We start from the raw sequence: 10,573 nt of genomic DNA, 5'->3' as shown, positions 1-10,573 counted from the left end.
CTTTTTCCCCGCATAGATCCAGGAAAAAGTCAGCTCAAGCTTTACCGATAGTGGGGTTACTATATGACCTGGGGTACTGTAGAGGGTCCCGAGGGTAGGAGAGGTATGATACCGGGTATGGAAATGAACGGTCGTTTGATCGAACATTGTAAAAAAAATTAATTCCAGGGCTACAAGTATTTCTGAATTGTGCTTTTTAGATTTTTAGGGATCCACTCGGTGTTCTACTATCCCAACTCAGTGGGGTATGATAGGAACTCCAATTCAACCCCAAGGGTGTGTGATAATGTTGTTCAAGGTTCTCAAGAATTACTGTGGAACCGCTGGCAAGCTGACTGCATGTCAAAATCTCGGAATATTTGTGTAACCCTTAAATCTTGGCACTAGCGGATGAAACCGACCATCACTTGAGCCGCATCCCAACCTCGTTCTCTGGAGCAAAGAAGACCTCTTGATTTGAGTGTTCCCTTCCCCACCCTAACAGACAGCGCCTGATACACTTCTACACAAATAACCTCCTCCACCGCTCCAAACGATCTACAGCTCCCAGCATGTCTCTAAAGCGCAGTGCACCATTAGACCTCTCACCCTCCTCCCCCGCAAGCCCACCCCCACCAAAGCGCCAGCACCACAAACCCGCCCCACTCTCCTCCCCCCACAACCCACTACAACAGCCCCCCTCCAAGCTCCTACCCTCAGCACCCACTCCCGAAGAGGACGACTACATGAACATGACAATCCCAGACCCAACCCCGACTGGACCAGAGTCCTACACAGAGCGTCTAAAGCGCAAGCAACGCGCCGCCGAACTCGCACAGCCAAAGTCCAAAGCCGAACTCGCGCGTATCGGGGGGCGGAGTCGTGACGAAGCGCTCACCAAAAGTCTCCTCTGGCACGAGAGCGCCGGTGCGAACAAGGGGTTGAAAATGATGAAGAAGATGGGCTTCACCCCCGGTAGTGGGCTCGGTAGGAAGGAGTGGGAAAATGGTGGGGACGGGGCGAGGTTGGAACCTATAGGTGTTAGCATGAAGTCAGATCGTGCAGGGATCGGGTTAGAGAAGGCTACTGGCGAAAAGATGAAGGATGTCGCGGCCGGTATTGGTGTTGAGCAATTGAATCCCGAGGAGTACAGAGAGCGAGTCAGGATTCAAGCTAGGGAGGCAAGAATGGAGGCCCAATTTTTCAGCGCTCAGAAGGTTTGCGAGAAGTTTGAGGATACTGAGGATAATCTCGGGGGTAATGCGCAGCGGAGTGTACCCTTGAAAAGCATCAACGTATTCTGGCGCGGCCTGGTTAAAGCTCGTGAGGAGAGGGAGCGCGGAAGGAAGATGAAACACGAGATGTTGCAGAGTCTGGATTTGCCTAGGTTACCTGGATATGATAGGAACCATGAGCTGGATCATGAAGACAAAGTCGCGCTTGGGATTGCGCCCGGTAGGATTCGCAATTTTGGAATGATGGTGGAGGATGGAGCTGAATATGAGACTGACGAAGATGAGGAGTTGGCGGAGTTCGAGGCCTTGGAGGTTGGAGAGAGATTGAAGCGGATTGTGGCGCATTTGAGAAGCAAGCACAATTACTGCTTTTGGTGCAAGTACCAGTATCCTGATGGGGAGATGGAGGGGTGTCCAGGGCTCGGGGAGGATCTGCACGGCTAAGAGCCTTTTTACAGTCTAGTTTTACTTTGTAGCTTTGCTAGGGCATTATCATAAGATCTCATTATTCTCACACTGCTATCCATTCATGTACGATAGTTCAATTTCTATAGATTAGACCACAGTTGTCAGTTGTAGTGCTTCCCCACGCAATTTATTGACTCTCACTGAGCTCTGAGACACCAATCCGCCTGTCTACCCACCGCCGTTCCTGCCCTTCGAGGAGGAATAAAAAAACTTACACAACAACCAACGATCTAGATAAACAAAATCCCGTATCAGAAATCATCACCCAAGGAAGGCCCCCCCCCTTACAAAAAAAATGAAAGGCAAAAAAGTACCCCGGGTGAGATTCGAACTCACGACTTTCGCATAACCTAGCATACAAGTTCTCCCAATTAGGAGAATACTCTGTATAAGAACGACACGCTAACCGCTGCGTCACAGGGGTGTGATTGACAAACATCACTTTCTAAACATACTTGACTTCCCCCCACCTCTCCACAAGCCGTCACCCACCCCACCATCCCCACAACTAAAACAATAGGGGGAAGAAAAAGAAATAGTCACACCCCCCTCCTCGCCAAAATCCGACATCTAATATAATTAATCCTAAAAACCCCGCTGCCACCGCCCACCCGACCAACACTCTCGAGCACACTCATAACCTCCTTCACAACCCCCTCCCTTTCACCCTCATGCACCAACTCTAAAAAAGCATTCCCGAACAACCTCACCCACCCCCCAATATCCCCCTGCGGCAGCTCGGTCTGCCGAAGCTCCACCCGCAAGCTCTCAACGACGAACCCAGCCTCACCCCACAGCTTCCTGACCTCCTCCTCGGTCGGGAGCCACCACAGACATGCCTCGCGCACCACTTCCACCGCGACGCCCCGATGCACGAGTGCGGCGATCAGGGCGGTGTGGACCTCCGCGCAGTTCCCGTGGGCACCGAATTCCGCTGCGAAGGTTCCCGAGGGGACGAGGAGGTTATGAAGGGATTTTAGAATTTCAATGCGTTGGGGGGGGTGGGACGCAGAGGACCCAGTGGAGGGCGGCATTGGAGAAGATTTTTGTGAAGGTTTGTGGCGGGAGTATGGCGGAGGTTGTGGGGTTGGGGAGGTGGGTGGCGTCGAGGTGGGTGTATGTGGTTTTTGAAGTTGAATTGTGGGTTCTTGCGCTGGATAGCATGTTTTCGGAGCTGTCGATGCCATGGATTGATGAGCAGTGTCGGGATAGGCGCGCGGTTAGGACGCCGTCGCCGCACCCTATGTCAAGGATTTTGTCTACAGGGGTTAGTTGATTGGAAGGGAGGAAAGAGGGTGGGGGAAGGGATACCGGTTGGTTGGGGGTCGAGGAGAGAGACAATTTCTGTCGTGAGCTCTGCGACGAAGGGTGCTACTTCCTCGGTATAGACCTTTGAAGACCAATGGTCTTTAGCAGTGGTCGCCGATTGGGCCATTGCGAATTTGGAACTTGCACAATTGTGGGGATCTGCTGGGTTGGACTTATCAAAATGGTTATATGCTGGGGCTCTTTATGTCGAGTCCATCGGACTCTATTGTTGGGGGTGGAGTTTAGGTGTGGGGTAAGTGCTCGATATTTGGTGACTCATCCCAAAACACGGAGAGTTCGGCGGGGGAAACTGTCTGCGGTGAGAAAGTCCTTGCATACAATGTACGGTACAGTAGGTCGGGGGCTGTGAAGAGGGGATACTGGTAGATTGACATTCTGCAGGGATTTTGCATGAGAAGCTGCCGAGGAGCTCTCAGCCGGGATATCAACATTGTATTTTTACATGCACTGTACCAGTACAGCACTGTACACTTCCCAGAGCAGATGTGGGCCCACTGGTATGCCAGTTCATGTTAGGGAACTGACCAGGTAACCTCGATATACGCGGCCAAGCCATTTTATACAGAATCCCATTACTCTATACTATATCCTCCTTCCACTATAATTATTATGATACTAACTCCCAGTCTCCTAGCATGTGGGCTGGAGTAATCGGGACTTATGCCGGGACGTTGGAGTTTCCTCTCGTAGTGCCCTAACTTAGGGTCAATTATACCTTCTTGACTTTCTTCAGCAGAGGGCCGAAAGCCAGTTTTTTCCCTCCCCTCCCGGATGATCCTCCTCCCCAACTTTCATCCAAAGATGGGAATTGGGAACTTGTTTAATTACCCCAGCTCTCGGCGGTATCATACTCCAAAGCCAAGAGCTTACCCCCACAAACAAAAAGTGAAAGCGCAAATCGAGTGACATCCCATGACCGCTAATCCACCAGTCTACCATATCCCACCGCCAAGCCACAACCCCACCATCCCTCCTTGATACCGTATCATACCCAAGCAACACATCTCCAGAACCGCCAGAACCAACCAACAGACCACCGCAATGACGACAACATACACCCTCCCGCACCTCCCACCTCACAAGATCCACATAACCCACCTCCCCTCCCTCCAGCCCGCCGCCTTCAAAACCTTCCAGCAGGAACTCACCTCCTCCACCGCCACACCATCCGGCGAGTACGCGTTCCTGGACGCCAGCGTGATCCTCTCGACAACGCACCTGCTAGCCGCGGTATTCCAGGCTGTGCGCAACGAACTCGTCAGTGGCAAGCGGAGGACTAGGAACGTGCATAGCGAGGTGGTGTATTGCTTGGGAGGGAATAATAATGTATGCTTCCTCCGCTTTTGCTTTATTGGAGGAGGAAATGGTAAGCAGGCGGGCTAATGGAAATGTGTGTGTGTGTGTATGGGGGGGAACAGATTAAAGAGGCGTATAAAAAAGTTTGGCGTCACGGAGGAGACGAAGGATGTTATTGCTGTCAAGATTGCGCATGGGAAGGGGGAGTACTGGAGCGAGGAGGAGGAAGTGGGGGGGAATATTCGGAGAGTGATTGGCGAGGAGGGTGTTATGGAGGTTTATGACGATGAGGTTGCAAAGAGAGTTGTGGACGTTGAAAAGGTCAAGAGGTATTACAAGATCAAGACGGGTGGGTCCCAGACAAAGGGGATCGATGCACTGGGGATTACCGCGCTGGAGGTGGAGGTTTTGGGTAAGATGGTTGGGAGGGTTGTTGGATAGTTTCTCTTTTATCATCACCTTGTAATATTATACACGGAGTTTGCGGGGCAACGACGGTGGAATTATTGATTGGATAATTGATTAATTGATTGTAGTGTACTTGTACTATAGACTTCGTTGAGACATGGTGTATCTCTTTGGCTTCAAAGCTTTTCCCGAGTCTTGAGGACGGTTTGAGTGGTCCCTCTGCTTGCCCTCGTTTCTGTCCATCTGTTGATCCACTCCAGTACCTCTCTGTGCCAAACCAAACTGTTCTCTGGCTTCAAAACCCAGTGGTTCTCGTCGGGGAATGTAAGGAACTTGCTGGGAATTCCTAGAGATTGTAAGATATGGAATACTGATAGACCTTCACTGATGGGTAGACGGAAGTCAAGCGCATTGTGAATCACAAATTGGGGAGTTCCCCAGTTTTTGATGTGGGACGATGGGCTCCATTTTGAGTAGTTCTCAGGGTCATCCCAGAGGGTGCCGTTGAACTTTGCAAGGTTAGCGATAGGGGCGGGAGAAAGGGGATACTAGAGTATCGATTACCTCGCGCTGGGGAAAGTAAAGCTCGTCAGTTGAGTAGATGTTTTGGGGTGCGAATGAGCCATCGTGGGAGACCTGTCTTAAGTAAGTATCGTAGTGACGAATAGGATAAGGGATAGCATACTAAGGCTTGGAATTTCTTCCCCAGTGGCATCCCTTGGATATAGTTGATCATGTAGCCACCATAACTTGCACCCAGTGCGACTGCCCTGTTAAAGTCGATATAATTGTATTCTTCTGCGTTTTCCAGGTACTCCATGGATTTGACGAGATCTATGTATGGAAGTCCGCCCCATTGGTTCTGAATAGCATCTGTGAAAGCTTGTCCGTATCCCGTGCTTCCAGTTGGGTTTACTGTGACCACGATGTACTCAGCTTCGGCGAATAAAGCGGGATTCCAACGGGTGCTCCAAGAATCTGTCCATGCCCCTTGAGGACCGCCGTGGATGAGGAAAGCAAGTCGAGTTTTCTTTGAAGGGTCAAAGTTCGAAGGCTTCACGATAAAACCATGAACCTTAGTCTCTGCACCATCGAAGGAGAAGTCTTCGACGGTGATTTTAGACAGGTCGGCAAGCTGGGGGTCTACTTTGGTGGGAAGAAGTAGAGTTTTGAAGCGTTTTGAGGAGGGATTGAAGACAAAATAGCCAATAGACGAGGTAAGTGAGTTCCGAGAGATCAGGAAGTCGCCAGAGGGGAGAAGATGCAAGGCCACAATGTTTCCCTCAGCCGTAATCTCTTTTGGCGTGTCATCGTTAATGCGTGCTTCAAAAATTCTGACTCGCCCATATGATTCGGCAGTAAGGTATATAGTGTTGGCATCGCCTGACCAGAGAAGCCCACTGGGGGAGCAATCCCATGGCTTCCAGAGGGCAGTGATAGACGAAGAATCCATCATATAGATGAAGAGATTATTCTGGTCACTCTCATACCCGTTAATATACATCTGGAGATATGCCAATGCGCCGCCATTTGGTGAGAACTTTGGGGATGATGCAGCACCTTCAGGAAGAGGGTTTCCATCCGTGTCTTTGCCTTCGATATTGATCGGCTTAGGCTTCGAGGAGCCATCAAAAGGAACAATATATACCAAAACTTGGGTATAGTTTGCTGGGTTGAGATACGGGGTCTTTGAAACGAAGGCTACGGTTCGACCATCTGGGGAGACGTCAAAATCATCAGCACCCCCAAAGGGTGCAATTGGCGCCTCAATAGTGCCATCAGCGTTGGCCATCAAGTTCTTGATTTCCTTTTCAAGCTTGAACTTGTCATCGTCAAACGAGAGGACACCAGAGAACAAGGACGACTTCTCAGGCTTGTCATAAACATCCCAGTGACGAACAAACAGAGTTTCGTAAGTCAACCCGGTATCCAATTTCTTAGGGGCGGACTCCGGGTTATATATGGTGCCATTGGGGTAGGCTAATGCCGATACAACAAATTTTACCGATTTATCAGAGGGAGAAACGGCCTTTAGGTTAGACACGGATGCGGGAAGCGAGGCGGCCTTGTATCTAATAGAGGTCAGCCAGCCTATCCATGGCTTGTAGGGCAGGATGATATGAATATTACCGTACCCTTCGCTTGGCTTTGAATGTTTAGTGATCCACAATTCACAACCTCCTTTGATATCGGAGTTTGTCCCATTAATGTATAACAAGCGTTCATCGTCCAGCCATATTACTTCCTGAACTGTGGGGTCGCTAAAAAGTATAGTTGTATCACCGTCCCCGAGATTTAGAAGGTTCCAGGAGGAGCTTGAGCTGTGAGTATCGAAGGAGTAGGACGAGAGATGAAATATGGCGAGTGACTGTCAAAATTGGTCAATTGACGGGCACGTGGATCATAGGCGATCGAACTTACCCCTGATTTATTAGGGACCGCTTCCCCGCGTCGGGGCGCACTCAGGAGATCTCTACGCTAAGGTTAATGAGGTGCAGACAATGTTGAATGGAGCTATGATACTATACACTTACTCTGGAGTAAATTTCCCCAATACCAGGAGGGGGAACAAAAGCTGACAAGCATAGAGAGACTTCATGGTAAACCCCTATTATTTGCTAAAGGGACATGGGTGGTGAATTACCGGTATGAAGGGAGGAGAACTATTAAATTCGCCCTATCATGCGATACTGGCGATTTCGGGAAGAACACGCGCGGTACCAGTTATAGGGAAAAGTGCTTTACCTACCCTCAAATGTAGTGAAAGTGGGGAGGCATGAGAACCCAAGTTATTCCTGCTTTCGGTGGCTGGCGCGATAGAAGCGCCGCTTACATAAGATGACGACTTCCGATCGAGGGCATAATTTTAACGGTACTGTACTCGAGCTGCACTCCTGTCCCAACGTTGTTCCGTCATCTTCATAGGGCCAAAACTCGTATTCTAATCCCTGTCGCGGGACACATTTTTTATATGGAAAAGGATAATCCCCCCTGCGGAGGAAGTAGCCAGATGAAACTTTACAAGTACTCGTACTTGTAGCTTGGGGTGGCCAATGTGTCCTTCGGTGATGATGTGCCTAAGGATAAGGAAGGATACGGTAGTTCAGACGCTACTCCTCTGGGGATTCCCGATGAGGCAGGGCGATAGTCTACTCGTATGGTTGACTACCAACTCACCGCATTGCTACAGCCCCTAAAACGGGCTGCACTAATATTCAGCCTGGGTTGCTTCTCATTTCTCTCCTTCCTGGTAAAAAAATTTTTTGTGCTTCAATGGGAAACCTGGTGGGGCATGTTGGCTGTGAAACTCCTGTACGGGTACTCGAGTGCTAGTACAGTACTTGTACTGTACAAGTAAGATAGTCCACCGCTCACCGGATCGGCGAACAAGGATAATAAATTACATTAAAGCTCACCAATGCAATCGCCTTTTACACATAAATCTATAAGCGCTAGGCTCGTTATGGCAGGATACTTGCTTGGCTCTGTTCCTGATGCCTGAAGTACCGTGAACCCACCTCCTCCCTGCCGCTCGGTTGTGACAGTAGGCTGTCGCCCACAGCTTCGATCTCATCGTGTATGGTACAAGTACTTTATCTAGCTCGGATACGCGGGGGGGGGGAAGAGTAGGAGGGGTCCTCTCCTTTTTCCTTAAAAATTTCTACCCTCCTTGCGCCAGCTACTTATCTCTCCTACCTCTCACACCCCCTCTCTTCTTTCTTCCTCTTCTTCCATCCTTCTCTGCGTCCCCAACACCCTCTGATTCAATCGTGATTACGAGTACTGGTATTCTCTCTTCGCTATTCTTATACGGCCTGTACCCGCCTTGGTAAATCTCCCTCCTGTGTATTTTTAAGCTTCAGGGCCCTTTTGGAGGTGACTTTCGCCCCCCCACCCCCCTTAAGGATTGGCCCTTTATTTTTTATTGAGGATGCAGTGCCGCTAACTTGGTTCTAAACTTCTTTGATCAGCTTTCCCCAAATTCCTCTTCCCCGAAGCACAAACCACCTTATCCAGCTAATAAAAAATGGTACCCAACAGATGTGAGCTGAAATTCCTGCTGTTTTAATTGCTTTTTCTAACTATGCCCTTTCCAGCTGTCACTCATCGTCACTTTCAGGATACTGGCATCTGGAGAGATGCTCCAGTCTACAAAGGAGCAACCAAATTTCCCCCCCTCGAGGATGCGAAGAACATCCTAATCACTGGTGGAGCTGGTTTCATGTTTGTCGGCCCTTTCGTTTGTTGTATCCATTGTTTTATTTTTGTATCCCGAGGGTCTCCAACTGACTGGGAGCTAACAATGGATTAGCGCTTGCTGGCTTGTCCGCCATCTTACCCTCACTTATCCGGAGTACAACATCATTTCGTATGATAAGCTTGACTACTGCGCTTCTCTGAACAATACTCGTTGTCTGAGTACTGCCCCAAACTTCACCTTCGTCCATGGCGATATCACTTCTCCTGAGGAAGTTCAGAATGCTTTCCGTAAATACAACATTGATACAGTGTTCCACTTTGCTGCGCAATCCCATGTTGATTTGTCGTTTGGAAATTCTTATGAGTTTACTTCGACCAACGTCTATGGTACCCACGTATTGCTCGAGTGTGCCAAGAATCATGGCTCGTTGAAGAGATTCATCCACATTTCCACAGATGAGGTATATGGCGAGGTCGACGAGGACGGTGAAGATCTGATTGAGCAGAGCATCTTGGCCCCCACCAACCCCTACGCTGCTAGTAAGGCGGCTGCGGAAATGTTGGTGCACTCCTACTATAAGAGTTTCAAGCTCCCTGTCATCATTGTTAGAAGCAACAATGTATACGGACCTCACCAATTCCCGGAGAGTAAGACAATCCCTTCCTAGCCATGTATGCTTGGGTTTCTAATGAATTCTATCAATGCATAGAGGTCATTCCTAAATTCTCTTGCCTCCTCCACCGTGGTGAAAAATTACTCCTCCACGGTGATGGGAAGCACACCCGTCGTTATCTCTTTGCTGGCGATGCTGCTGATGCTTTCGATACTATCCTTCACAAGGGTTTGATCGGGCAGATCTACAATGTCGGTTCCACCGATGAGATTTCCAACCTGGAGCTCTGTGCGCTTCTCCTGAAGCAATTCGGCCATGACCCTGCCGTCGACTTTGATTCATTTGTCGAGCACACCATTGATCGTCCTTTCAATGACCGCAGATATGCTGTCGATGCTACCAAGCTGAAGAGTTTAGGTTGGGTACAGAAGACCACCTTCGCCGAGGGGTTAAAGGCTACCGTCGACTGGTACAGAAAGTTTGGAAGTGAGTGGTGGGGCAACATCGACCTTGTCCTTGTACCCTTTCCAGTCGTCAAGGATTCGGAGGTCGTGGATGCCGATAATAGTGGATCCAAGAGTTCGTAAATCTTACCACCGTTTTTTTATTCGTTTTCAATATACTTGTAGGGATTTAGAGGTTTGGGTTGGAACAGCTTGTTTTCGAATTGGGCAGCTTCGGTCCGGCGGGGTTTTTGCGAGTATACTGAAGTGGAATGTCACACGGTTTTCTTCACATTTAAGCTAGTTAGTGCTGTTCTATAAAAAAAACCCCATTTTTAATTTTACCAAGGCCACTGTACTGTGCTCGCGAAGCCATTCCCGTCATGGTTGACCAATTGCGCAGCTTTTCGGGTCCCATACCTTAAGGTTAAAAATTGTATCTTTGCAACAGATTTACATCTATCCACCCACTCACTCTTGGTATTCGACTATTATCCCGTTACGTGGGATATTGAGCACGTGGGAAACCCTGGAAAAGTCCTTGCATAAGCCACGAAGCAGTAATCTCCGCCGGGCGGGCCCCCCCTGGATGTCAAGGCTG

The 10,573-nt window shown here is 49.3% G+C and overlaps 5 protein-coding genes; 3 read left to right on the top strand and 2 right to left on the bottom strand.

Moving 5' to 3' along the window:
• Positions 1-551: 551 nt before the first annotated feature.
• Positions 552-1,658, top strand: GSTUM_00002052001 (uncharacterized protein; the record flags this gene model as incomplete). The annotated part of the gene is made up of 1 exon (XM_002839512.1): positions 552-1,658. One exon carries the CDS (start codon positions 552-554, stop codon positions 1,656-1,658), a length of 1,107 nt encoding a protein of 368 aa, XP_002839558.1.
• A 392-nt stretch (positions 1,659-2,050) lies between these two features.
• Positions 2,051-2,959, bottom strand: GSTUM_00002051001 (uncharacterized protein). XM_002839511.2 has 1 exon: positions 2,051-2,959. The coding sequence occupies exon 1, from the start codon at positions 2,867-2,869 to the stop codon at positions 2,222-2,224; it is 648 nt and encodes a 215-aa protein (XP_002839557.1). The 5' UTR covers positions 2,870-2,959; the 3' UTR covers positions 2,051-2,221.
• A 1,093-nt stretch (positions 2,960-4,052) lies between these two features.
• On the top strand, positions 4,053-4,738 carry GSTUM_00002050001 (uncharacterized protein; the record flags this gene model as incomplete). XM_002839510.2 has 2 exons in its annotated part: positions 4,053-4,337; positions 4,430-4,738. The coding sequence occupies 2 exons, from the start codon at positions 4,053-4,055 to the stop codon at positions 4,589-4,591; spliced, it is 447 nt and encodes a 148-aa protein (XP_002839556.1). The 3' UTR covers positions 4,592-4,738.
• A 75-nt stretch (positions 4,739-4,813) lies between these two features.
• Positions 4,814-7,301, bottom strand: GSTUM_00002049001 (uncharacterized protein; the record flags this gene model as incomplete). XM_002839509.2 has 6 exons in its annotated part: positions 4,814-5,224; positions 5,280-5,351; positions 5,401-6,787; positions 6,851-7,083; positions 7,137-7,188; positions 7,246-7,301. The coding sequence occupies 6 exons, from the start codon at positions 7,299-7,301 to the stop codon at positions 4,892-4,894; spliced, it is 2,133 nt and encodes a 710-aa protein (XP_002839555.1). The 3' UTR covers positions 4,814-4,891.
• A 1,024-nt stretch (positions 7,302-8,325) lies between these two features.
• Positions 8,326-10,320, top strand: GSTUM_00002048001 (uncharacterized protein). XM_002839508.2 has 5 exons: positions 8,326-8,591; positions 8,687-8,758; positions 8,813-8,939; positions 9,028-9,563; positions 9,626-10,320. Exons 2-5 carry the CDS (start codon positions 8,743-8,745, stop codon positions 10,114-10,116), a joined length of 1,170 nt encoding a protein of 389 aa, XP_002839554.1. The 5' UTR covers positions 8,326-8,591; positions 8,687-8,742; the 3' UTR covers positions 10,117-10,320.
• The last annotated feature ends 253 nt before the right edge of the window (positions 10,321-10,573 follow it).

This window comes from Tuber melanosporum (genome assembly GCF_000151645.1).
Source record: "Tuber melanosporum whole genome shotgun sequence assembly, scaffold_360, strain Mel28".
Classification (NCBI taxonomy): domain Eukaryota; kingdom Fungi; phylum Ascomycota; class Pezizomycetes; order Pezizales; family Tuberaceae; genus Tuber; species Tuber melanosporum.
Note: the sequence above shows the minus strand (reverse complement) of the source record. Positions and strands in the feature narration are given on the sequence as shown.

Bases quoted from the DNA above. Each gene is read 5' to 3' on its own strand.
- GSTUM_00002051001 (XM_002839511.2), bottom strand. From the start codon at position 2,869: ATGGCATCGACAGCTCCGAAAACATGCTATCCAGCGCAAGAACCCACA.
- GSTUM_00002048001 (XM_002839508.2), top strand. The intron at 8,940-9,027 runs GTTTGTCGGCCC...ACAATGGATTAG, and splicing joins ACTGGTGGAGCTGGTTTCAT to CGCTTGCTGGCTTGTCCGCC. The intron at 9,564-9,625 runs GTAAGACAATCC...ATCAATGCATAG, and splicing joins ACCTCACCAATTCCCGGAGA to AGGTCATTCCTAAATTCTCT.